Source organism: Gorilla gorilla, chromosome 18 (assembly GCF_029281585.2).
Source record: "Gorilla gorilla gorilla isolate KB3781 chromosome 18, NHGRI_mGorGor1-v2.1_pri, whole genome shotgun sequence".
In the NCBI taxonomy this organism is placed as follows: Eukaryota; Metazoa; Chordata; class Mammalia; order Primates; family Hominidae; genus Gorilla; species Gorilla gorilla.
In genome coordinates this window covers 105452199-105478820 of record NC_073242.2, presented here as the reverse complement: position 1 = coordinate 105478820, position 26622 = coordinate 105452199, and the positions used below count along the sequence as shown (strand labels likewise).

Here is a 26622-nt window from a genome sequence, read left to right as displayed (position 1 = left end):
AAACTTTTAGATTTTTTGGCTGGGCGTAGGCTAACACCTGTAATCCTAGCACTTTAGGAGGCCAAGGCAGGTGGATCACCTGAGGTCAGGAGTTTGAGACCAGCCTGGCCAACATGGTGAAACCCCGTCTCTACTAAAAATACAAAAAATTTTCTTTTATCTTGAAATTGAAAATGAATCATCTCAGCAGAAAGTATACTCTCTTCTGACCTAATAATGGTTGGTGATTTATTAGTCTCAGCATTGCAACAGCTTTGCCACAAAGATAAAGATTGAGGACTGTGTTTTACTCTAATAAAAACTAAAATAAACACAACAAATTATTTGGCTAGGAGCAAAATTATAAATAATTAATAATCTGTGTGTTTTTCTGGAGCAATCCAGCTTCGGTTCCTACTTTTTTAGTTTCATACAATGTTCATTTCGAAAAACTATAGAGATGGAGGGGCAGAATAGGACTTTTTGGTGTAAGTGACTATTAATATGTATACCGTGAAATTCATATTTTTTCTTTTTTAAATAAATTTATATATGTGTATTTTAAAATTGCGATGGGGGTGTCACTGTGTTGCCCAGGCTGGTGTCAAACTCCTGAGTTTAAGTGATCCTCCCACCTTAGCCTCCCAAAGTGCTGTGATCACAGGCATGAGCCGCTGCACCTGGCCTATTTTTTTTTTTCTAGAAAATTTAATATAAAGATGTGGTAATGAATGGGAGAAGAGCAAAGACGTTAAGGATTTCGTGCCAGACTGTGTTAAGATTTAGGTTATGCCACCTGTCTTCCTTGTGATCTTGGGCAAGTTACTTCCTTTCTAAGCTTCAGTTTTCTTTTTTAAATTTTTTTTTCTTTTTTTTCCTTTTTTTTTTTTGAGACGGAGTTTCACTCTTGTTGCCCAGACTGGAGTGCAGTGGCATGATCTCGGCTCAGTGCATCCTCCACCTCCCAGGTTCAAGCAATTCTCCTGCCTCAGCCTCCCAAGTAGCTGGGATTACAGGCGCCTGCCATCACATCCGGCTAATTTTTTGTATTTTTAGTAGAGACGGGGTTTTACCATGTTGGCCAGGCTAGTCTCGAACTCCTGACCTTAGTTGATCCACCTGTCTTGGCCTCCCAAAGTGCTGGAATTACAGGCATAAGCCACTGCACCCAGCCTTGTTTTTTTGTTGTTGTTTTTTGAGACAGAGTATTGCTGTCTCCCAGGCTGGAGTGCCGTGGCGCGATATAGGCTCACTGCATTCTCCACCTCCTGGGTTCAAGTGATTCTCCTGTCTCAGCCTCCCGAGTAGCTGGAATTACAGGTGTGTGCTGCCACGCCTGGCTAATTTTTGTATTTTTAGTAGAGACGAGGTATCGCCGTGTTGGCCAGGCTGGTCTTGAACTCCTGACCTCAGGTGATCCACCGACCTTGGCATCCCAAAGTGCTGGGATTACAGGTGTGAGCCTCTGCGCCCGACTGACTTCCTTCATTCATAAAACAAGGATAGTAGTGCCTAGTTGTGTTGGGGGTTCCCCAGGCCACACCAGGCTCAGTGACTTACAAGGAGGCTTCACAGTCGTATTTGCAGTTATTACATATTACAGCAAAAGGACACAATGCAGAATCAAAGGGAAAAGGCAAATGGCATGAGGTCAGAAGGAAACCAGGCCTAAGCTTCCCAGAGTCCCCTCACTGTAGACGCACGCAGGATGTGCTTAATTGCTCCCGCGTGTAACTGGAACAATGTGTGAGAAACATTGTGTACCAAGGAAGTTCATTAGGGACTCAGTACCCACAATTTCTATTTGGGGCTGGTCATGTAGGCACCCTCTGCCTTAACAGGTACCAAAATTCTAGACCTTCAGAAGGAAAGTAGGCACTCAGCGTAAACCGCATCGTTTGTACGTACAGTTGAGGCACAGGGAGGCTGTCTTACTGGTTAAGGAGCAGTGGAACGTTCCTAAAATCCACGTTCTAGATAGCAGCCAAGAGCCTCCCTTGCAAGCAGGCCTCGCAAGGATAGTAGTAGCCTCATGCCCGCTGTGCCAACTCTTTTCTGCACACTACCTTGTAGACTGGCTGTGAGGATTAAATGACAATATCAGTGCGGAACACCTAGCGTAGTGGTCAGTATATGTTAAGCAGTTGATAAATGTTGATTACCATTATTATTAAATTAGAAAACTGGCCTAGGGAAGCAACACACTTGGCCTGACAAAATAGCCCTCTCCTCTGCCCTGTCGTTTTGCAGGTGAGGAGTGTGAGCCCCAGAAAGATTAGGTGACGTACCTAGTAGTACCTAGTGCGTGCCATTTTAGTGTGTGGGAAAGTGAGACTTTCCATTTAATTAAATTTAATCAATTAATTTTTTTCTTTGTTTTTGAGATGGAGTCTTGCTTTTCGCCCATGTTGGAGTGCAGTGGCATAATCTCAGCTCACTGCAAACTCTGTCTCCTGGGTTGAAGCAATTCTCCTGCCTCAGCCTCCTGAGTAGCTGGGATTACAGGTGCCTGCCACCATGCCCAGCTAATTTTTGTATTTTTAGTAGAGACGAGGTTTCACCATGTTGGCCAGGCTGGTCTCGAACTCTTGACCTCAGGTGATCCACCTGCTTCAGCCTCCCAAAGTGCTAGGATTACAGGCGTGGGCCACTGCGCCTGGCCAATTTTTGTGTTTTAGTAGAGACAGGGTATCACCATGTTGGCCAGGCTGGTCTTGAACTCTTGACCTCAAGCGATCTGCCTGCCTTGGCCTCCTAAAGTACTGGGATTACAGGTATGAGTCACTGCGCCTGGCCGAATTAATTAATTTTTAATTTTACAATCCACCATGACATTCAAAGAATGTTCTCATTTAAAAGAGAAGACTTCCTGAGCAACACCCCTATTGCTGAGTGTGTGAACAAGAGTCTCCGATAGGTAACGTGTAGTGAGTATTAGACAAGGATGGCTCAGAAACTGTTGGGCCAAGCATGGTGGCTCACGCCTGTAATCTCAGCACTTTGAGAGGCCAGGGCCGGTGCATCACTTGAGCCCAGAGGTTCAAGACCAGCCGGGACAACAGAGTGAGACCCCATCCTTACAGAAAATGAAAAACTTAGCTGAGCATGGTGGCTTGTGCCTGTGGTACCATTTACTCAGGAGGCTGAGGCAGGAGGATTGGTTGAGCCCAGGAGTTTGAGGCTGCAACGCCACTGTGCTCCAGCTGGGGTGTTGGAGAGAGACCCGCACCCCCCCAACCCCAATCTAAAAAGCAAAACAAAACAAACCAGCTTTGGCAGCAGTGTTCATATATAATTTTATGTTTTTTGAGACAGAGTTTTGCTCTTGTTGCTCAGGCTGGAGTGCAATGGTGCAATCTTGGCTCACTGCAACCTCTACCTCCCGGGTTCAAGCGATTCTCCTGCCTTAGTCTTCTGAGTAGCTGGGATTACAGGCATGCGCCACAACACCTGGCTAATTTTTTGTGTTTTTAGTAGAGACGGGGTTTCTCCTTGTTGGTCAGGCTGGTCTCAAACTCCCGACCTCAGACCTCAGGTGATCTGCCCGCCTCGGCCTCCCAAAGTGCTGGGATTACAGGCGTGAGCCACCGTGCCTGGCCAATATCTAATTTAAATAGAAATTGGATCTTGTCCTTTGAAATGGTCAGACCCTTTTAATAATCAGTGGTTTTCAGTTTGTGGCTTTAGTCTGTAAAACCTCTTTTTTTTTTTTTTTTTTTTTTTAAAGACAGAGTCTTGCTCTGTCACCCATGCTGGAATGCAGTGGCTCCATCTCGGCTCACTGCAATCTCCATCTCCCAGGTTCAAGTGAATCTTGTGCCTCAGCCTCCTGAGTAGCTGGGATTACAGGTGTGTGCCACCACGCCTGGCTAATTTTTGTATTTTTAGTAGCCATGTTGGCCAGGCTGGTCTCAAACTCCTGACCTCAAGTGATCCACCCACCTCGGCCTCCCAGCGTGCTGAGATTACAGGTGTGAGCCACCGTGCCTGGCCTAGACATGAGTTTTAATCGAATTCTGACTGCAAAGCTGATGCATACCGTTTCTGCTGCCCCAGGCTACCTCCATTTTATGCCTGGAGAAAGGGCAGAGTTTTTCCTCCCTTTGATGAATTGTGGTCTGTTGCTTTGGATTGCTGAAACCAAGTGCTTCAGAACACTGTTGCCTTTGGAAGTTGACTCACCAAGAAATTTTTTAAACGAGGACAGCAGCAATTTGTAGTCTAATAGAGTCTCATGGAATTGATTTCCTTCATTAGCCATCAGTTAGCTTGACGTTTCCAAATTATTATTTACTCCAAGAGAATCAGAATCAAATATCACCATCAATTCTCATTTCATAAAGGGCATGTAAATCCTAAAGTGTTAAGTGTGCCAAAAGTCACCATCCTTCTTTGCAGTTGAAGGAACAAAGACTTCTAAGAATTTCATTCTCTTCTGTTTAAAGATACCTGTTTTGATAGAGAGCAGTCCTGGACAATAAGTTTGTTTTCCTACAATTGAGGAGGACTTTTCAGTATGGAAAAGCAAGAGTTTGGCTGGGCATGGTGGCACATGCCCATAACCCTAGCCCCTTGGGAGGCTAAGGCAGGAAGATTGCTTGAGCCTGGGAGTTCAACACCAGCCTGGGCAACATAGTGACCCCCCATCTCAACACAAAATTTTAAAATTAGCTGGGTGTGGTGGTGTGCACCTGTAGTCCCAGTTACTTGGGAGCCTGAGGCAGGATAATCACTTGAGCCCAGAAGTTTGGGGTTACAGTGAGTACCACTGAACTCCAGCCTTGGCGACAGAGTGAGACACTTTCTTAGAGGCTGGGTGCGGTGGCTCACACCTGTAATCCCTGCACTTTGGGAGGCCCAGGCAGGTGGATCACTTAAGGTCAGTAGTTCGAGAGCAGCCTGGCCGACATGGTGAAACCCCATCTCTATTAAAAATACAAAAAACAGCCAGGCACGGTGACAGGCACTTGTAATCCCAGCTACTCAGGAGGCTGAGGCGGGAGAATTGCTTGAACTCAGGAAGCAGAGGTTGCAGTGAGCTGAGGTTGCGCCACTGCACTCTAGCCTGGGTGACAGAGCAAGACTCCATCTCAAAAAAAAAAAAAAAAAAAAAAGAAAAGAAGGAAGGAAAACTGATGAAAATTTTACAGTATAAAGTGTATGGGTAAGGTACACAAATCTTTTTTTTCTCTTTTTTTTGGGACCACTGTCAGAAACAAAATTTTGTTCATCACATTGTTCTAATAGAACGTCTCACACAGCAGGCAGTGAGCTATTGAAGTTTATTGTCCTAGGAGGTATTAACGAAACGAACTTTAAAAGTTTAGATAAACTCGTGGGTGATAAATTATTAAGGAGAATTATCAAGAGAAACTACCAAAAATATTCTCAGAGATGTCGAGGAACACCTTGGCACATTGTGAGCTGGAAGGACCCTGATTTTGACTTGGTTCTGACCTACCATCCTTTTTTTGGCTTTTTTTTAAGACAGGGTCTTGCTTTGTCATTTAGCCAGGAGTGTAGTGGTGTGAACATTGCTCATTGCAGCCTCAACCTCTTGGGCTCAAGTTATCCTCCCCTCAGCCCCCCAGGTAGCTGGGAGTACAAGTGCATACACCATTCCTGGCTATTTTTTTTTTTTTTTTTTTAAAGAGGTGTGGTTTCATCATGTTGTCCAGGCTGGTCTCGAACTCCTGGGCTCCAAGCGATCCTCCTGCCTTGGCTTCCCAAAGTCCTGGGATTATAGGTGTGCACCACCATGCCCAGCTGCAACCATCTTTCATACTACAGAGTTTTACAGAGCACCTCTGTGTACAAATGCTGGGTGCTCTGGGAGAAGTGAAATGGACCATGCTCAGCAGGGGCTCATCAGCTAGTGGGAGAAGAAAGATGTGTATAGCAATAACTAAACACAGCAAGTTGTGGCAAGTTCTGTGATGGAGGGGCAGAGAAAATGCTTTCGGAAAAGGTGGAACCTGCTTAGAGAGGTCCTTGGGAGAGCTGCTTTTTTTTTTTTTTTTTTTGAGACAGAGTCTCTCTCTGTCACCCAGGCTGGAGTGCAGTGGCACATGTCGGCTCACTGCAAGCTCCACCTCCTGTATTCATGCCATTCTGGGAGAGCTTCTTAGGGGAGGTATGTCTTGGGACTTAGAAGATAAGTAGAATGAAGTGAAATGACAAATGACAAGGCATCACATTGCCTGCCTTTAAATTATACTACAAGGCTGTGGTAACTCAAACAGCATGGTACTGCTAGAAAACCAGACATATAGACCAATGGAACAGAATAGAGAACACAAAAATAAAGCTACATACCTACAACCAACTGATCTTTGACAAAGTTGACAAAAATTAACAATAGGGAAAGGAGTTCTAGACCAGCCTAGGCAGCATGGTGAAACACTATCTCTACCAAAATACAAAAAATTAGCTGGGTGTGGTGGCATGCGCCTGTGGTCCCAGGTATTTGGGAGGCTGAGGTGACAGGATCACTTGAACCCAGGAGATGGAGGTTGCAGTGAGCTGAGATTGAGCCACTGCACTCCAGTCTGGGCAAAAAGTTGAGACCCTGTCTCAAGAAAACCCCCCAAAACCCCACAAAAATTAGCTGGCTGAGGTGGGAGGATCATTTGAATCTAGGAGTTTGAGGCTGCAGTGAGCTGAGATCATGCCACTGTACTCCAACCTGTGTGACAATTTGGGAGGCTGAGGTGGCGATCACCTTAGGTCAGGAGTTCAAGACCAGCCTGGGAAACATGGTGAAACCTTAAAAATACAAAAATGAGCCGGGCGTGGTGGCACATGCCTGTAATCTCAGTACTTGGGAGGCTGAGGCAGGAGAATCGTTTGAACACGGGAGGCAGAGGTTGCAGTGAGCTAACGCCTTTGCACTCCAGCCTGGGCAACAAGAGTGAAACTCCATCTCAAAAATACAAACAAAAAACAGGCCGGGTGCAGTGGCTCACACCTGTAGTCCCAGTACTTTGGGAGGCTGAGGTGGGTGGATCACAGGGTCAGGAGATTGAGACCATCCTGGCTAACACGGTGAAACCCCATCTCTACTAAAAATACAAAAAATTAGCCGGGCGTAGTGGCATGCACCTGTAATCCCACCTACTCAGGAGGCTGAGGCCTGAGGATCACTTGAACCTGGGAGGTGGAGGTTGCAGTGAGCCAAGATCGTGCCATTGCACTCCAGCCTGGGTGACAGAGCGAGCCTCCGTCTCAAAAGACAAAACAAATATGTATAATATATATATATTTATAAGTAGCCAATTTAAATTTTAGTCTGTAAGTGGATATAAAATGCCACTTTACACCTCTAACCTGTCTTTAATCCCCAGCAGGCACCTTTCTTCAGACTGCTGGGAAATCCTATCTCAGTCATTGCAGGGCTTCCCCTCCTCACTTGCAGTGTGGTCATACAAAAATCCCACAGTCCCGTGGTTCTTAACCCACGTCTAGAATTCCCCACCTGGTGTGTTGAGGGTGGAGAGGGCTTGGATTGCAGACTCCTTTCCCCCACAAAGCACTCACTTTCTCTGGTTAGGTCGTTTTCACTTCCTCTGCTCAGTGTTCCCTTTCTCCATTCCTTCTTTGGGACAGCTTAGTGTAAGCTTCCTCAATGTGCTCCTGCAAACATGGTGGTAACCTGTTTTTTCTAGGGTAGTGGTGGGAAAAATCACGTAGGTGGTGTTGTGGTGGTAGTTTTTCTTTTTTTAAATAACTTCCTCTGATATGGGTGAGTTATGATAGTCTATTTGCCGTTTTTGTTTTGTTTTGTTTTGTTTTGTTTTGAGACAGAGTCTTGCTCTGTCGCCCAGGCTGGAGTGCAGTGGCAAGATCTCAGCTTACTGCATGCAGCCTCCACCTCCTGGGTTCAAGCGATCCTCCTACCTCAGCCTCCCGAGCAGCTGGGACTGCAGATGCATGCCACCACGCCTGGCTGATTTTTGTATATTTAGTAGAAATGGGGTTTCGCCATGTTGGCCAGGCTGGTCTTGAACTCCTTACCTCAGGTGATCCGCCTGCCTCGGCCTCCCAAAGTGCTGGGATTACAGGTGTGAGCTACTGCACCCGGTCCGTATTTAGCGCCTTACAACAACATCCATTTATTAGCTCACAGTTCTGTAGGTCAGAAGTCCAGGCACTCTCAGCTCCTACATGCTGTCTCAGGTCCTTGCCATGTCCTTCTGTCTTTGCAGCCAGCAATGCGAATCTTCATGTTGAATCTCTCACCCTTTTAATCTCTGACTTCCTGTCTCTGACATCTAGACATAGATTTAAAGGACTGATGAGACTCAGTCTCTCAGTCTCCCCATCCTCTAACTTTTCATCATCCCAAATAGGAGCTCTGTACCCATTAAACAGTAACTCCGCATTCTCTACTTCCCCTAGACCCTGGCAACCTCCGTTCTACTTTTTGTTTCTATGAGTTCATCTGCTTTAGGTGGAGTCGTATAATATTTGTCCTTTTGCATCTGGGATACTCTACTTAGCATGTTTCCAAGCTTCATCCATGTTGTAGCATGTATCAGAATTTCCTTCCCTTTTAAGGCTGAATAATATTCCATTATATGTCTGTACCACATTTTGCTTATCTGTTCCTCCATTGGTGGACATTTGGGTTGTTTGAGGTCTTCTATCTTTTTTTTTTTTTTTTTTTTTTGAGACCGAGTCTCTCTTTATTGCCCAAGCTGGAGTGCAGTGGCATGTCTCGGCTCACTGCAACCTCTGCTTCCCGGGGTCAAGTGATTCTCCTGCCTCAGCGTCCTGAGTAGCTGGGATTACAGGTGCCTGCCACCATGCCCAGCTAATTTTTGTATTTTTAGTAGAGATGAGGTTTCACCATGTTGACCAGGCTGGTCTCGAACTTCTGACCTCAGGTGATCCATCCGCCTTGGCCTCCCAAATTGCCAGGATTACAGGCATGAGCCACTGTGCCCAGCCGAGTTCTATCTTAAGGTCAACTGATTGGGACCTTAATTACATCCATAAAATACCTTCCCAATAGTAGCTAGATTTGTGTTCAGTGAATGTTGAATAGCAGGGAAGAGGTGTGTATATACCAAGGGCCTGGAATCTTGGGGGCTATCTGTTAGGATTCTGCCTACCACAGACTCCCCAGAAAGATTACACAGATCTTGTTAGAGGAACCATCTTGCCCTCCTCCTTATCATCTCCTTACTGTCTGTAAATTGCACAGAGGAATCCTGGAAATGGTGTCTCATTTTACTGCCTGTCTTTCCTTCTGGGCTTCTCTCTGCTCCTGACTCTGGTGCACTGAAGGATGCATGTTAATCACTTTGCAGCCTCCGGTGAGAGTACTCTGGCTTCTTGTCCCCAGTGTTACTTGTGATGTTTCTTGAGGGTAGATGACTTGAGAAATCCTCTAAATAAGGCCAGCGAGGGTGAGGGAAAGAAGGTGCTTACCATTTGTGATTTGTGATTGTCGCAGAATGTATAAAATGGATTCTTCGTTGGTACTCTCTTGGAGAGAACTTAGAGCATTTAATAACCAAACAGTGGCACAAACTGTTTCATGATACTGGCATGAGAGTGCAGCAGGATTTGAACTTGTCCAAAGAAATTCAGGGCAATAACTGCCCGGATTAAAATAAGCCTTGTGCTCAGCCTGAATGCACATTCTTTGGACTCATTGCAGTCTCTTGGGAGTTAGACGTATGTGATAGTGCTCCCTGGGAAATAGAAACCAGTTAAATGCACTAGAAATTTCAGAGCAAATGTGACCTGGGGATGTCAGTATCCGGAATATGACCTTGGATTCAGCAGGGGTGGTGTCTGAATATTGCCAACTGCCATATGGCTTGAGGAGAAGTCCGTGCCCTTTGGAAAGTCACGGGTGTCTTGGGTGTGTGTGGGGTGGGGGTGTCCAGGTTAGGTTTCACTTGGAAGAAGGCTCTTTGTTCATAGTAGCTGCTGTTTTCTCTGAGCTAGTCAGCCTCCCCATGGGCTCCAGGACTTCTGTCTCTTCAATTTATTTATTTTTATTTATTTTTTGAGATGGAGTCTCATTCTGTTGCCCAGGCTGGAGTGCAGTGGCTGAATCTCGAGTCACTGCACCCTCCACCTCCCACCTTCAAGCGATTCTCCTGCCTCATCATCCCGAATAGCTGGGATTACAGGTGTCCACCACAACACCGGGCTGATTTTTGTATTTTTAGTAGAGTTGGGGTTTCACCATGTTGGCCAAGCTGGTCTTGAACTCCTGACCTCAGGTGATCTGCCTGCCTTGGCCTCCCAAAGTGCTGGGATTACAGGTGTGAGCCACCCCGCCCAGCCTGTCTTTTCAATTTAGAATGTACCAGCTTGGTTGCGTGTAGTCTTGGTGTGGGGGTAACAGGTAGCAACTGCCCTATTGTCAAAAATGAATGTGTACTTGGGAGGCTGAAATTGGAGGATCACTTGAGACCAGGAGTTGGAGTCCAGCCTGGGCAACATAGCAAGACCCTGTCTCTACAAAAAATAAAGTGAATGTGGAATTGGGTTGCAAATTAGAAGTGGGTGGGTAGAAGCATCCACTGTAGAGAACTAATGATACCTGCGAGCTGGGGACTTCCTGGGAGACAGGAAGAGGAAGAGCCACAGAGACCTCTGCCTTCTATCCCCGGCTGGGTTTGCTGGCAGCACTGACTCTGTGTTCTCTCTCTCAGGCAACTGCGATGTCTGTGGACTGTCTTGGGCAGCATGCAGTGCTTTCTGGGTAAGTAAGCTTGCCGAGTTTGTCTGCCATGATTTCTGGAAACGAATTGCAAATCGCGGTTTCTGGGAACTTGGAAGCTATTCTTATATTTAAGGATTATGATCATAGGGTTTAGTTATGATATCCTGTTTGCCTCAGGGCTACTTGGAGGGATTATTTGCAGTTTATTTTAATCTCTGCCCTAATAGGTAAGCAATAAAACACCTTTGAAGTTTTAGTGACTGGTAGCTTGAACTTGAAATTGCAATTTTCTGTTTACTGCAAGACTCAAGGATGTTTGCTACTACATACCTGAAGGACGAAATCTATTTTGGTGAAGCAGGTGGTTCCTAGGATTGAAGGAATCTGAGTTCCAGTTTGACGGTGCCACTAACTGTGAGCCCCTGGACATTTATTCAGTTTGGCTTAACTGGACTTTGGTTTTCTCATGAAGGAATTTGATTTCATCATGAAGGAACTGAATGACATAGTTTCTGTAGCATCTTCTGGCTCAAAATTTTTAAGACTCTGGCAATTAAGGGCCATCTCTGCTTTTCTAATAACCCTAACATCGTACTATTGGGATAAAATGTAATAATCAAGCCAGGCATGGCCTGTAGTCCCAGCTACTTGCGAAGCTGAGGCAGGAGGACCACGTGAGCCAAGGAGTTCAAGATCAGCCTGGGCAACATAGCAAGACCCCATCTCAAAAAAAATTTTTTTTTTTTTTTGAGACGGAGTTTTGCTCTTGTCGCCCAGGCTGGAGTGCAGTGGCGCGATCTCGGCTCACTGCAACCTCTGCCTCCTGTGTTCAAGTGATTCTCCTGCCTCAGCCTCCCAGGTAGGTGGGATTATAGGCACGTGCCACCACGCCCAGCTCATTTTTTGTATTTTTAGCAGAGACAGGGTTTCACCATGTTGGCCAGGCTGACCTCGAACTCCTGACCTCAGGTGATCTACCTGCCTTGGCCTCCCAAAGTGCCTCCTGAAGTGCTGGGATTACAGGTGTGAGCCGCCGTACCCAGCCAAAAATTTTTTTTGATGGTCATGGTCCCCTTTTCCTTTCGTGTTGCTCTCGAGTACAGTCCTTACTTCTAGGATCCACTGTGTTTTCATTAATGTAGTTGTTTATGAACCCATTTACAAATCAGTGAAAATATTTTCTTTTCTATCAGCTTCGTTACTTTATTTTGAAATTGTGTTTTAATTTACCTTTTTTAAAAAAGTATACAACATGGTAAACATGTAAAAATTTCAGAAGGATATACAATGAAAAGTAAATTTCTTTCCTACCTCTGACCACCGCCCTGGAGAAAATTATTGATATCGTTTTTGTGTGTGTCATACTGGGTGCCTAGATAAGGGAAAGTTGGTATCTCTTTTCTGCCTCCAGCTCCCTACTCTTTTTTTTTTTTTTTTGAGATGATGTTTCGCTCTTGTTCCCAGGCTGGAGTGCAGTGGCACGATCTCGGCTCACTGCAACCTCCGCCTTCTGGTTTCAAGTGATTCTCCTGCCTCAGCCTCCCGAGTACCTGGGATTATAGGCGCCCGCCACCATGCCCAGCTAATTTTTGTATTTTTAGTAGAGATGGGGTTTCACCATATTGGCCAGGCTGATCTTGAACTCCTGACCTAGTGATCTGCCTGGCTCATTCTCCCAATGTCCTGGGATTACAGGTGTGAGCCACCGTGCCTGGCACACATTTTTACTATTTTTCAACATGATCTCGAATCTTTATATTTCATTTTCTTTCTTTTTTTCTTTTTTTTAGAGATGAGGGTCTTGCTTTGTTGCCCAGGCTGGTCTTGAACTGCTGGGCTCAAGTAATCCTCTCACCTTGGCCTCATTTCATATTCTCTCTCTCTCTCTTTCTCCCTTTTTCTCTTTCTTTCTTTTGAGACAGGGTCTCACTCTATCACCCAGGCTGGAGTGTAGTCGCTGATGTGATCTCGGCTCACTGCAGCCTTGACATCCCAGACTCAAGCAATCCATCTGCCTCTGCCTTGGCCTCTTGAAGTATTTTCTCTTCTTTTTTAAAAAATTTTAATTTAATTTTAAGTTCCAGGATACATGTGCAGGATGTGCCGGTTTGTTACGTAGGTAAACGTGTGCTATGGTGGTTTGCTGCACCTATCAACCCATCACTTAGGTATTAAGCCCCACATGCATTAGCTATTTATCCCGATGCTCTCCCTCCCCCTGGCCCCCCAACAAGTCCCAGTGTACATTGTTCCTCTCCCTGTGTCCATGTGTTCTCACTGTTCAGCTCACACTTATAAGCGAGAACATGTGGTATTTGGTTTTCTGTTCTTGTGTTAGTTTGCTGAGGATAATGGCTTCCAGCTCCATCCATGTCCCTGCAAAGGACATGATCTCGTTCCTTTTTATGGCCCCATAGTACTCCATGATGTATATGTACCACATTTTCTTTATTCAGTCTACCATTGGTGGGCGTTTGGGTTGATTCCATGTCTTTGCTATTGTGAATAGTGCTTCACTGAACATATGCGTGCATGTATCTTTATTTTTATTTGTATTTTTTTTTGAAGACGGAGTCTCTCTGTCACCCAGGCTGGAGTGCAGTGGCATGATCTCTGCTCACTACAACCTCTGCCTCCCGGGTTCAAGCAATTCTGCCTCAGTCTCCCGAGTAGCTGGGACTACAGGTGCACGCTGCCATGCCTGGCTAATTTTTTGTGTTTTAGTAGAAACGGGGTTTCACCATGTTGCCCAGGCTGGTCTCGAACTCCTGAACTCAGACAATCCACCCACCTTGGCCTCCCAAAGTGCTAGGATTACAGGCATGAGCCACCGTGCCCGGCCATATATTTATAATAGAGTAATTTAGATTCCTCTGGGTACATACCCTATAATGGGATTGCTGGGTCAAATGGTATTTCTGCCTCTAGGTCTTTCAGGAATCTCTCACCTCTCCTATTCAACATAGTATTGAAAGTTCTGGCCAGGGCAGTCAGGCAAGAGAAATAATGAATATTCAAATAGGAAGAGAGAAAAAAAAAAGAAAAAAGAAAAAATGAGAGGAAGTCAAACTGTCCCTCTTTGCAGATGACATGATCCTATATCTAGGAAACCCCATTGTCTCAGCCCAAAAGCTTCTTAAGCTGATAAGCAACTTTAGCAAAATTTCAGGATACAAAATCAATGTGCAAAAATCACAAGCATTCCTGTACATCAACAATAGGCAAGCAGAGAGCCAAATCATGAATGAACTCCCATTCACAATTGTTACAAAGAGAATAAAATACCTAGGAATACAGCTAACAAGGGAAGTGAAGGACCTCTTCAAGGAGAACTACAAACCACTGTACAAGGAAATCAGAGAGGACAGAAACAAATAGCAAAACATTCCATGCTCATGGATAGGAAGAATCAATATCATGAAAATGGCCATACCTCCCAAAGTGATTTATAGATTCAATGCTGTTCACATTAAACTACCATTGACATTCTTCACAGAATTAGAAAAACTATAAAATTCATACGGAACCCAAAAGCAGCCTGTATAGCCAAGACAATCCTAAACAAAAATAACAAAGCTGGAGGTGTTAAGCTACCCGACTTCAAACTATCCTACAAGGCTACAGTAACCAAAACAGCATGGTATTGGTACAAAACAGACATATAGACCAATGGAATAGAATAGAGATATCAGAAATAAGACTGCACATCTACAACCATCTGATCTTTGACAAACTTGACAAAAACAATCAATGGGGAAAGGATTCCCTGTTTAACAAGTGGTGCTGGAAGAACTGGCTAGCCATATGCAGAAAATGGAAACTGGACCCCTTCCTTAAACCTTATAAAAAAAAAAACTCAAGATGGATTAAAGACTTAAATGTAAAATCCAAAACTATAAAAACCCTAGAAGAAAATCTAGGCAGTACCATTCAGGACATAGGCATGGGCAAAGATTTTATGACAAGAACACCAAAAGCAATTGCAACAAGAGCAAAAATTGACAAATGGGATCTAATTAAACTAAAGAGCTTCTGCACAGCAAAAGAAACTATCATCAGAGTGAACAGACAGCCTACAGAATGGGAGAAAATTCTTGCAACCTATTCATCTGACAAAGGTCTAATATCCAGAATCTACAAGGAATTTAAACAAATTTACAAGAAAAAAACAACCCCATTAAAAAGTGGGGAAAGGACGTGAACAGACCCCTCTCAAAAGAAGACATTTATGCAGCCAACATATGAAAAAAAGCTCATCGTTACTGATCATTAGAGAAATGCAAATCAAAACCACAATGAGAGACCATCTCTCGCCAGTCAGAGTGGCAATTATTAAAAAGTCAAGAAACAACAGATGCTGGCGAGGCTGTGGAGAAATAGGAATGCTTTTACACTGTTGATGGGAATGTAAATCAGTTCAACCATTGTGGAAAACAGTGTGGTAATTCTTGAAAGACCTAGAACTTTCATTTTCTTATATTGGGTTTTTTTGTTGTTGTTGTTTTGAGACAAGGTTTCACTCTGTTGCCTAGGCTGGAGTGCAGATCACCGCTCACTGCAGTCTCGACTTCCAGGGCTCAAGTGATCCTTCCACCTCAACCTCCAAACTGCTGGGACTGCCGGCATGTACCACCACACCTGTCTGGCTAAGTTTTTTTTTTTTTGTAGAGACAGGGTCTCCCTATGTTGCTTAGGCTGATCTTGAACTCCTGGGCTCAAGTTGATCCTCCTGCCTTGACCCCCCAAAATGCTGGGATTATAGACGTGAGCCACTGCACCTGGCATTTTCTTATACTGAATTTTACAATATGTGTAGTAAATTGTATAAAGTGTGGTAAACTTAAGTAAATAGCTAAAATTTACAAATATATATACTCATGTAATCACCATTCTGATTAAGATACAGAAATTTTTTTTAGAACCTTGGAAGTTCCTTCAAATCTGGATATCTGTATCTTTTAGTTTAGAGAAATTTTTCTGTATTATGTCTTTGATCATTTTCTCCCTTTTGTTTTCCCATTTTCTTTCTCTCTCTTTTTTTTTTTTTTTTTTTTTTTGAGACGGAATCTTGCTCTGTCACCAAGGCTGGAGTGCAGTGATGAAAACTTGGCTCACTGCAACCACCTCTGCTTCCTGGGTTCAAGCGATTCTCATGCCTCAGCCTCCCAGGTAGCTGGGATTACAGGTGAGCGCCACCACGCCCAGCTAATTTTTGTAGTTTTATTAGAGATGGGGTTTTGCTGTGTTGGCCAGGCTGATCTCAAACTCCTGACCTTGGGTGATCCACCCGCCTCAGCCTCCCAAAGTGCTGGGATTACAGATGTGAACCACGTACCTGACCTCATTTTCTCTTCTCATTCTTTCTTGTTGGAATTCCTACTAGTAGTCAATGTTGGATATCTTGTATGACTTTGCTTCTGGCCTTGTCAGTTTTGCCTTCTGGGAGTTTTAAACTTTAGCTTCTTTCTTTTTTTTAGATGGAGTTTCGCTCTGTTGCCCAATCTGGAGTGCAGTGGCGCGATGTCGGCTCACTGCAACCTCCGCCTCCTGGGTTCAAGCAATTCTGCTGCCTCAGCCTCCCAAGTAACTGGGATTACAGGCTAATGCTGCCATGCCCAGCTAACTTTTTTGTATTTTAGTAGAGACGGGGTTTCACTGTTTTGCCCAGGCTGGTGTCAAGCCCCTGAGCTCAGGCAGTCTACCTGCCTCGGCCTCCCAAAGTGCTAGGATTACAGGTGTCAGCCACTACGCCTGGCCTAAACTTTAGCTTCTAACACTACTTTCAGATTTAAAAAAAATTTTCAACTATTTTAATTTTCAGAAAATTTCAACTATTGTTTTAATGTTTATTATTATTTATATTGTCTCTTAACTCTTGGAGAATATTGGTTCCAAGATTTTTTCTCTTCTGCATTTATCGCCGTTTCCTTTGAATTCCTTCTTTTCTTCTTCCTCTTTTTTTTTTCTTATTGTTATTATTTTGGAGGGCAGTGGGGGAGGCAAGGGAGGAGTTTTTTCTTTCCTTTTCTTTTTCTGTTTTGTCACCTAGGCTGGAGTGCAGTGGTGCAGTCATGGCTCGCTGCAGCCTTGAATTGCTGGGCAAGCAATCCTCCCATCTCAGCCTTCTCAGTAGCTGGGAGTACAGGCACATGTCACCACACCTGGCTAATTTCATTTTATTTTATTATAATTTTTTTTTTCTTTATGCAGATAGGGTCTTGCCAGGTTGCCCAGGCTGGTCTTAACTCCGGGCCTCAAGCAATGCTTCTGCCTCGGCCTGCAGCACCAAGAGTTCCAGTGTGAGCTGCTGCTTCCAACCATGAAGGCTTTTTTCCTTTCTGTTGCATTAGTCTCTATCCTTCAGGTTTCCTCCAGTGACTGAGATCGTTGGCTGCTAATGCTAAAGAGCGACTGGCATCTCTCTTTAAGTGGGTAGATGGTGGAGGAGATCAGGTGGGAACCAGGCCCTGTTAGTGGATGTCCAAATGTCATTATCTCCAGGGTTTTGTTGTTGTTTGCTTGCTTTTGTTTTTTCCTGGGCTGGTTATTTTCTCCTGAGAAGTCTATCTGAAGAGTAAAAGGCAGAGTCGTGAGTGTTGCATAGAGAGAGGAATGACTTAGTGCAGCACTTCCCACTTCCCAGGTCTGGGGCTGCTCTAGGGGAGAATAGCACCCACTCTCCACTGAGGCAGCCACCTGGGTGGATGGGTTGCACATAACCCTCTCCTTAGTGTTTTTTTTGAGATGGAGTTTTGCTTTTGTTGCCCAGGCTGGAGTGCAATGGTGCGATCTTGGCTCACTGCATCCTCTGCCTCCCAGGTTCAAGTGATCCTCCTGCCTTGGTCTCCCGAGTAGCTGGGATTACAGGCATGCACCACCATGCCTGGCTAATTCTTTTTTATTAGTCAGGGGTTTCTCCATGTTGGTCGGGCTAGTCTCGAACTCCCGGCCTCAGGTGATCCATCCACCTCGGCCTCCCACAGTGCTGGGATTATAGGCGTGGGCCACTGTGCCCAGCCTCCTTAGTGTTCTTTCAAACAGGTCTCCTAGTTTTGTTCTGCTTGTTGTCTTCTAGCCCTACCCCTTGCCCTTGTCTTGAGACTAAAGCCTCCGGTTGGGGCGAAGCAACTTGCTTCACACTCATTTCTCTTTCCATGTACTTTGGCTTTATTTAGCTTGTTGTTTTTTTTTTTTGAGATGGAGTCTCAGCCTGTCGCCCAGGCTGGAGTGCAGTGGTGTGATCTCAGCTCACTGCAACCTCTGCCTCCCAGGTTCAAGCAATTCTCCTGCCTCAGCCTCCTGAGTAGCTGGGATTACAGGTGCCTGCCACCATGTTTAGCTAATTTTTTAGTATTTTTAGTAGAGACAGGGTTTCACCATGTTGGCCAGGCTGGTCTCCCACTTCTGACATGAGGCTATCCACCCACCTTGGCCTCACAAAGTGCTGGGAATAGAGTTGTGAGCCACCATACCTGGCCTATTTGTCCACCTGCTTTTCATTTCCTGTCTCATTTTCTTTGTCTTTGGAGGTTTTTTGTCTTCTTTACTCTTATTGTAGTGGAGCATTGGGGAGAATGAAGATAAACACCTATGTTCCATCAGGCGTGTTCACCCTGAAGTGCCCACTTTCTGCCTTTGTACATTTGCCCTGTAAAGTCTCTGCACCCCCCCTATTGATACTCACCTCACATGTATAGCTACTAGCCTTGTCCTGTTGTTCTTCTGATGGGACGATGCCAGCTGGCCATCGCAGGATCAGGTGATTCCTTTGGAGCAGGTCAGAGATTCTATGTGATATTTGTTCTGCACTTTCTTAGAAGTCCTGGAAATTCTGTGAAATTGTGTATTCCCCTGGCTTTTCTTCTTCTCCCTCCATCATCTCTCCTCAGAGTTCTGCTACCACCTAGAGTTTTGTATGCCATTTCCTGACTCTTCTGAGCAGGGATGATTAATCTTTTTCTTCATTTTTGAGCCTGCCTATTCTCATTGATCTCCAGGGGCTTGGAGTGGTCTCTAGCAAAGAATCAATAGCTGATGGCTTCAGAGATGTTGATTCACACACCAAGGGTATTTTACTTAAAAAGAAAATAGGTGAATGCAAAACCTCCCTGTTTTCAGATCCTTCATGTTGATTGGAACCTTAAATATTACTGGCACTTCATATGTTATTTTAATTATTATTCCTTTTTGTTGTTATTGTTAACCCTCCTGATAGATTTAATTGAGTTTTCTTGACCAGGAAGTAGTAAGGGGAATTTTGAGATTTTCTGCTTCTACAGGATTTTGGCTTAGTAATAAGTGATAAGTTTAATTTAACTCACATTTGTTGAGTGCAGAGCACTGTGCCTGGCGATGTGAAGCATACAGAGATATTCAAGACGGCCGGGCATGGTTCCTTGTGCCTGTAATCTCAGTACTTTGGGAGGCTGAGGCAGGTGGATCACCTGAGGTCAGGAGTTCGAGATCAGCCTGGCCAACATGGTGAAACTCCGTCTCTACAAAAAATGCAAAAATTAGGCGTGATGGCGGGTGCCTGTAATCCCAGCTACCTGGAAGGCTGAGGTAGGAGAATCGTTTGAACTTGGGAAGCGGAGGTTGCAGTGACCTGAGATCGTACCACTGTACTCCAGCCTGGGTGACAGAGCGAGACTCTGTCTCAAAAAAAAAAAAAAAAAAAAAAAAGAAAAAAAAAGATATTCAAGACATGGTTCATTCTCTGAACACTTAGTTGACTCAGGACAAGAGCCTTAAATTATTAGTCCTGCTACAAGATAAATGCTTGGTCAAAATGCAAACTATGCAATGGGAGTAATGTGGAATTAATTAATTTGGTAATGAACCCTAGCTGGGGGATTGGGAAAGGCCGGGGGAAGGGCAGGTTGGAGGTGAATCCAGACTCTCATGGATGGATGTGGTAGGGAAGGCCATCTCTGGAGGTGGGACTCTCACAGGGACACTTCTTCCCTTTGTGTGACAGCCACCTTGAATTACACTTGTCACTTCTTTGCCTTTCAGAGTAAATAAATGCCATGTGTGTTTGGGTTTTTTGGAGCACTGCTTGCAAATTGTATGCAATTCCAATTGTGCTTTTCTATCTTAATGCTAATGATGTTGTGTTTTTATACTATTATAATGTTGATGTTGGTCTCTAGCCGCAGATTCTTATACATCGTCAATCTAGATGCCCCTTTCGAAGGTCACCGAAAGATCTCTCGCCAGAGCAAATGGGACATTGGAGCTGTGCAGTGGAATCCTCATGACAGCTTTGCACACTATTTTGCGGCTTCGGTGAGCTTATTTAAGGAATATAGGAGAATGCTGTTAAATGTGTCATCTGGGGCTGGCAGATCTATGCCCTGTGTAGAGAAGAGAATGCAGTCCTCATTGCTCATTTGGAAAAGAGGTTTGGATGGTTCTGAGAAAAAGACAGAGGCAAGTTACGGATTAAATATATGTGGGAATGCTCGCTGGTCCCATCGGTGTCAGGCCTTGTATTTCTAGGGACTGAATTCAGATTTTGAAAGGGAAACAGGCAGATGCATCCATTTCTGTGAGTGGTGAGAACCTGTTTCATCAGCAGCAACGTAACTAGCCACCGGCCAAATGGCAGATGACTTTGAAAGACATTCTAAGGAGGGTAACTGGCGAGCTGGTGTGGAGTTGACCTTCATTGCTTTCAGAGGGATCAGAAGACTCCCCCTACCCTTCCATTCAAAGGAAGAGATTCTTCCTTGATTGGGAATCATTAGATTTCGTTAACCCCGTCAAATTCTATGTGCCTGTTTATGTGTGATTTTTTTTTTCCCTAGGGAAAACATGTATAAGTTTTGTTAGGTTTTCTAATACAAAAATCTTTTCTTTATACAAAAAGATTCTGGACTACAACCTCTCTGGCATCTTTCTCCAGATTCTGTGTCACATTGTATTCTAGAATAATGAGAGATCTAAACTTTTTGCTCTTTTTGCATTGGGCTGGTAGGAGAGTATTTAAAGGAATTCGTCCAATTCACCAGGGGCAGGACCACTGTGCAGACTGTCTCAGTCTGTTCTTGTCAGGGAAGGCAGTCTGCAGAAGGAAAGCAACTGAGCAAAGAAAGAAGAGCAACTTTGTCAGCTTGAGAAGGAACAGAAAGCCGCCCTTCCCAGCTATTTCCAAAATAGGGTCTTCCTTTAACTGTGGATGTCCGAGGTTGCGCTGATTTTCAGGGCTATTCTCAAAGAGAAAGGGAGAGTCAGTCTTCCTGCCTTTCTACTCTCAGGCCTCTTTCCTGAGTGATAGAAGGAGCTCTATTAGTTGGTTTATACCTCGGGACCCTTATTCCCCTCTCACCCTCGGCCCCTGATCGTCTAGTCCAGGGTTTTTTAACCTTGGCACTACTGGCTCGTTAGGTCATTCTTTGTGGTGGGGCTGTCCTGTGCGTTGCAGGAAGTTCAGCAGCATCCCTGGCCCTACCTGCTAGATCTCAGTAGTATGCTCCCCACCCGTTGTTATGACAATCAAAAATGTCTCCAGACACTGTCAGATGTCCTCTGGGAAGCAAAATCACCTCTGATTGGGTTTAGGCTGACGCCTCAGTAGTTGTACTCAGTGGATTAACACTGCATTTGTTCGGGAGTGCTAACAAAGACAGCCTTTTTAAAATTTGTTCCTTCACAATTAATCATTTTAAAGTGAACAATTCAGTATCCTTCACTGCATTCACATGTTGTATAACCACCACCTCTATCCAGTTCCCAAACATTTCTATCCCTCCCGGGTAAAACCCTTTATTCATTAAGCAGTTTCTCCCCATTCCTCCCTCCATTGCAACCCCTGGCAACCACCAGTCTGCGCTCTGTCTCAATGGATTGATCTATTCTGGATCTTCCATAGACATGAAATCATAAAATAAGTGGCCTTTTGTGTCTGACTTCTTTTACTTAGCATAATGTTTTGAAGTTCATCCATGTTATAGCAGGTATCAGAACTTCATTCCTTTTTATCAGTGGATAATATTCCATTGTGTAATTGTTTATCTATCTGTCCATCCATCAGAGGACATTTGGCTGGCTATTGAATAGAGCTGGTATGAACATATGTGTGGAGGTACTTGTTTTCGCTTCTTTTGGGTAAACATCTAAGAGTGGAATTGCAGGGTCATATGGTAATTCTGTGTTTAACTTTTGGAGGGAACCACCAAACTATTTCCACAGTGGCTAAACCTTTTATACTCCCATCAGCAATGCACAGAGTTCCAGTTTTTCCACATCCTCTCCAAAATTTATTTTTTGTATTTTTTAAAAATTATAGCCATCCTAGTGGGTGTGAAGGTGTGAGGTGGTACTTTATTTTGTTTTTTTGTCTGTTTGTTTGTTTTGAGACAGAATTTCACTCTTGTTGCCCAGGCTGGAGTGCAGTGGCATGATCTCGGCTCACCACAACCTCCACCTCCTGGGTTCAAGCGATTCTCCTGCCTCAGCCTCCCAAGTAGCTGGGATGACAAGCACACATCATCACTCCTGGCTAATTTTGTATTTTTAGTAGAGACAGGGTTTCTCCATGTTGGTCCAGCTGGTCTCAAACTCTCGACCTCAGGTGATCCACCCACCTCAGCCTCCCAAAGTGCTTGGATTACAGGCATGAGCCACCGCACACAGCCTTATTGTGGTTTTAGTTTATATTCCCCCAGTGACTAAGGATGTTGAGTATCTTATTGGCCATGTATATGTCATTTTTTTGGAGAAATGTCTATTCAAGGCCTCTGCCCTTTTTCTTTTTTTTTTTTTTGAGACGGAGTCTCGCTCTGTCACCCAGGCTGGAGTGCAGTGGTGCTATCTCAGCTCACTGCAAGCTGCACCTCCCGGGTTCACGCCATTCTCCTGCCTCAGCCTCCCAAGTAGCTGGGACTACAGGCGTCCACCACCATGCCCGGCTAATTTTTTTGTATTTTTAGTAGAGACAGGGTTTTACCCTGTTAGCCAGGATGGTCTCGATCTCCTCACCTCATGATCTGCCTGCCTCGGCCTCCCAAAGTGCTGGGATTACAGGCATGAGCCACCACGCCCGGCCTTGCCTCTGCCCTTTTTCGAATTGGGTTGTTTGCATTTTTACTGTTGAGTTGTAGGAGTTCTTTATATATTCTGGATATTAGACCTTTATCAGATGTATGATTTGCAAATGTTTTCTTCCCTTTTGTTGATTGTCTTTATACATTCTTGACAGTGTTCTTTGATGCACAAAAGCTTTAATTTTAATGAAGTTTATCTGTTTTTTTCTTTTGTTCTTGGTTGGAAGGCAACTTTTTTTTTTGAGATGGAGTCTTGTTCTGTTGCCCAGGCTGGGGTGCAGTGGCGCCATCTCAGTTCATTGCAGCCTCTGCTTCCCAGGTTCAAGGAATTCTCGTGCCTCCGCCTCTCAAGTAGCTGGGACTACAGGCACGTGCCACCATGCCCAGCTAATTTTTGTATTTTTAAGTAGAGATGGGCTTTCACCATGTTGGCCAGGCTGGTCTCTAACTCCTGACCTCAAGTGATCCCCCTGCCTCAGCTTTCCAAAGTGCTGGGATTACAGGCGTGAGCCGCTGCCCCTGGCTGGAAGGCAACCTTTTGAGAAAGCTTTAGTTAGGGAAATCTGAGGTCAAGTCCTAGTTTTAACATTCTGTCTTTTATCTTGAGAGGCCCCACAATTTTCTGAGCCTTGCTTGCCTCATCTATAATGTGGGTGATGATACCTGCTGTGTCGTGTGCTGGGAGAGGTCAGAGGCCAGATTCGTTAAGGTGGACTGGCACTAGAAGACCCTCCAGAAATGGCAGGGAATATTATTAGAAGAGGGAACTTTTCTTTTCATTCCTATTCTCTTTGGAAGCTATTTTGAATCCTAACCTTTTCACAAGAATCTTACCTTTTTCAATTTGGAAACTGGTATTTCAGGACAAAAACCTCAGAATTTTATACATCTGTCTGTCTCTGAGCTAAAATGACAATCAGTCTAATATGTATATATATATATAATTTCAAAAATTATTAAGTAGCCTGCCATTGTTCTCAGCCTACTAGTAATCTTTATCACTTTCAGTGTGTTTCATAAACTCATGATGTGTCGGGAGCCTTTGCTGTTTTGTTGTGTATTTAAGTGAAATGTACTTTGATGGAAGTTATTTTTCTATTGTAGCTGTGGTTTCTTCTGGTCCATTTTCCTTGTCACTTTCTGCTTAACCCTTTAAGAAATTAAATACAGGCATTATTTCAAGGAGTGTTAAATAATTTTGCCTTCTAGGACACCCTTTTGAGGATCTTTCTTCTTTTCTTTTCTTTTTTTTTGTTTTTGTTTGTTTGAGATGGGGTCTTGCTGTGTCACCCAGGCTGGAGTACGGTGGCACAATCACAGCTTACTATAGCCTCGACCTCCCAGGCTCAAGCGAACCTCCCACCTCAGCCTCTCAAGTAGCTGAGACCACAGGCATGCACCACCATGACTGGTTAATATTTAATTTTTTTTGTAGAGATGCGATCTGGCTATGTTGCCCAGACTGGTCTTGAACTCCTGGGCTCAAGCAGTCCTCCTGCCTCAGCCTCTTAAAGTGCTGGGATTACAGGCATGAGCCACCAAGCCCAGCCTCTTTTTTCTCTCTTATGCACCTATGTTTTTAAAGTGACACGGGACCCAGTTGTGATGGCGCAGTCCTCACACCTCACACCTTATCCCAGCTATCCTGGACTCTGAGGCAAGGGGATTGTTTGAGCCTAGGAGTTCTAGAAAAGCGTGGGCAATATAGATCCCATCTCAAGAAAAAAAAAAAAAAAAAAACCTGTGGTAGGTGGACTCTGGGCATTTGATCGTGGAAGGGTGAGCTGGAGACATCCAGTGTACCAGCAGCTGGGGAGACGAGTGTGTGACCTTCAGAGGGAGGAGGTTCCTCTAGTGGCCGGGACATTTTCCTGGCCCATGAAGCTCGTCTGCAGAAGTGGTTCTGCACCTTCAGTTCAGCTGTGACTGTTCAAGATGCATCTCTTAAGATAGTCCTGCCTTTCCATTTTGAGATTCACAGACCTACATACTGAGCTGAAGTTAGCTCAAGCTAATGTTAATTGTACTTATTCCTGATGGCTTTTTAAAGAAAAGTTCAGCCTGAAGGATCTTTGCCATGCATGAGATCCCTGGCTTCCTCTTCTCTGCCTTAAGCTGATTGGGGCAAGACCATATATCCCAACATACTTGCCTGTGGCCTTCTTTCCCTTCTTTTCAGAGTAACCAACGAGTAGACCTTTATAAGTGGAAAGATGGCAGTGGGGAAGTTGGCACAACCTTACAAGGCCACACTCGTGTCATCAGGTAGGCACCAGCCCTCCACAGCTCCTTGGCTGTCTTGCTTTGTCACAGTCCCCTGGGAACGAAATGATGATGCCATCCTCCTTGCATGGCTTGACCGTCTGTGTTGCACAGGTGCCGGGTGGTCAGCGGGTTATTAGCATTCACTGAGATGGTGGTGAAGAGCACAGTGAGGAACAGCCGGCATTTAGGAAGCACCATCGCGTAGCTGTTGACCCCCATCCCAGACCATATCCCGGATGGATATAGTCCAGTCCAGGGTAAAGGATTAGAGCTGACTTTTTTTTTTTTTTGAGACGAAGCCTCACTCTGTCGCCCAGGCTGGAATGCAGTGGTGCGATCTTGGCTCACTGCAACCACCACTTCCTGGGTTCAAGTGATTCTCCTGCCTCAGCCTCCCGAATAGCTGGGATTATAGGTGTGCACCACCACGCCCGGCTAATTTTTATTTTTTTATTTTTATTTTATTTTTTTTGTGGAGACAGGGTTTTACCACGTTGGCCAGGCTGGTCTTGAACTCCTAACCAGAAGTGACCCGCCTGCCTTGGCCTCCCAAAGTGTTGGGATTACAGGCGTGAGCCACTGTGCCTGGCCTAGAGCTGATTTTCAACATAGGAGAGGAGTGGTTATGCAGCAGAATCCCCCAGTTCATGATCAGTGGTGCCTGGGAGGACATGTGGATGTCAGGGAGTGGCCCTTGGCTTTCTCTCCGGCAGCAGTGGTTACAGATCTCCTGCGTCACAGTTCATTACCCAAGGGCACAGCCGCCTCCCAGTCGAGGCTTCCAGTTGGTTTCGAGTTTTCCTTGATCCAGTCTTTCCCTAGGTCACTGTTTCTGGGCTAAGCTGACCTGGAAGTGCTGGGAAAGGTGAGACACCTGGGTCGGGTGGAATGTTCTGTGCAGTTGCTGCCTGTCTAGGAAGGAGAGCATGGGTAGGGGACACCACAGGCCTCTGGCCCTCTCTGGGTGCTGCATGGCAGTGTGGCAGTTTGCCGCTGCTTCAGGATGTTGGGCTTACCCAAGGTGCCTGTGGTGGAATTTGATTTAGAAAATGATAAAGATTACTTTATGTGTTTTTCCTTTGTTTTGTTTGTTTATTTAGAGAGAGAAATTTTGTTTGTTTGTTTGTTTTAAGATGGAGTTTCACTCTTGTTGCCCAGGCTGGAGTGCGGTGGCATGATCTCAGCTCACTGCAACATCTGCCTCCCAGATTCAAATGATTCTCAAGTAGCTGGGATTACAGGTGTGTGCCACCACGCCTGGCTAATTTTTGTATTATTAGTAGAGACGGGGTTTCACCATACTGGCCAGGCTGGTCTCGAACTCGTGACCTCAAGTGATCTGCCCGCCTCAGCCTCCCAAAGTGCTGGGATTACAGTCGTGAGCCACTGCGCTCAGCCCAGAGAGAGAATGTTTTAAGTTGAAGCACTCCGTTTCTTTTCTGGGAGCAGATGATGGTATAGCTGGCGAAGGACCTGACAGTTTCCTTCCAAACTCATGTTCGTTCCCAAGGAACTTTGGAGATTCTCAGCCTAAACCACATTAAGAAGCCCGTTAACGATGACATTCTGAAGCCACTGGAGACTCGATGTGCTAGTGCTTTGGACCTGGACTCTGAATTTTTTTCCTTTTCTTTGTTCTGTTTATTC

General features: G+C 44.9%; 1 protein-coding gene across 3 annotated transcripts in view; it reads left to right on the top strand.

Annotated features, from left to right (window-relative positions):
* WDR59 (WD repeat domain 59) overlaps positions 1 to 26622 on the top strand; it is a 108414-nt gene that overhangs the window by 4737 nt on the left and 77055 nt on the right. For 2 of the 3 annotated variants that reach the window (XM_004057983.5, XM_019012434.4), the window contains exons 2-4: positions 10653 to 10702; positions 19816 to 19951; positions 24890 to 24975. In XM_004057983.5, the coding sequence (XP_004058031.3) occupies positions 10653 to 10702; positions 19816 to 19951; positions 24890 to 24975 (272 nt within the window). The remainder of the gene's footprint in view (positions 1 to 10652; positions 10703 to 19815; positions 19952 to 24889; positions 24976 to 26622) is intronic. The other variant, XM_055366570.2, reaches the window with a different exon arrangement.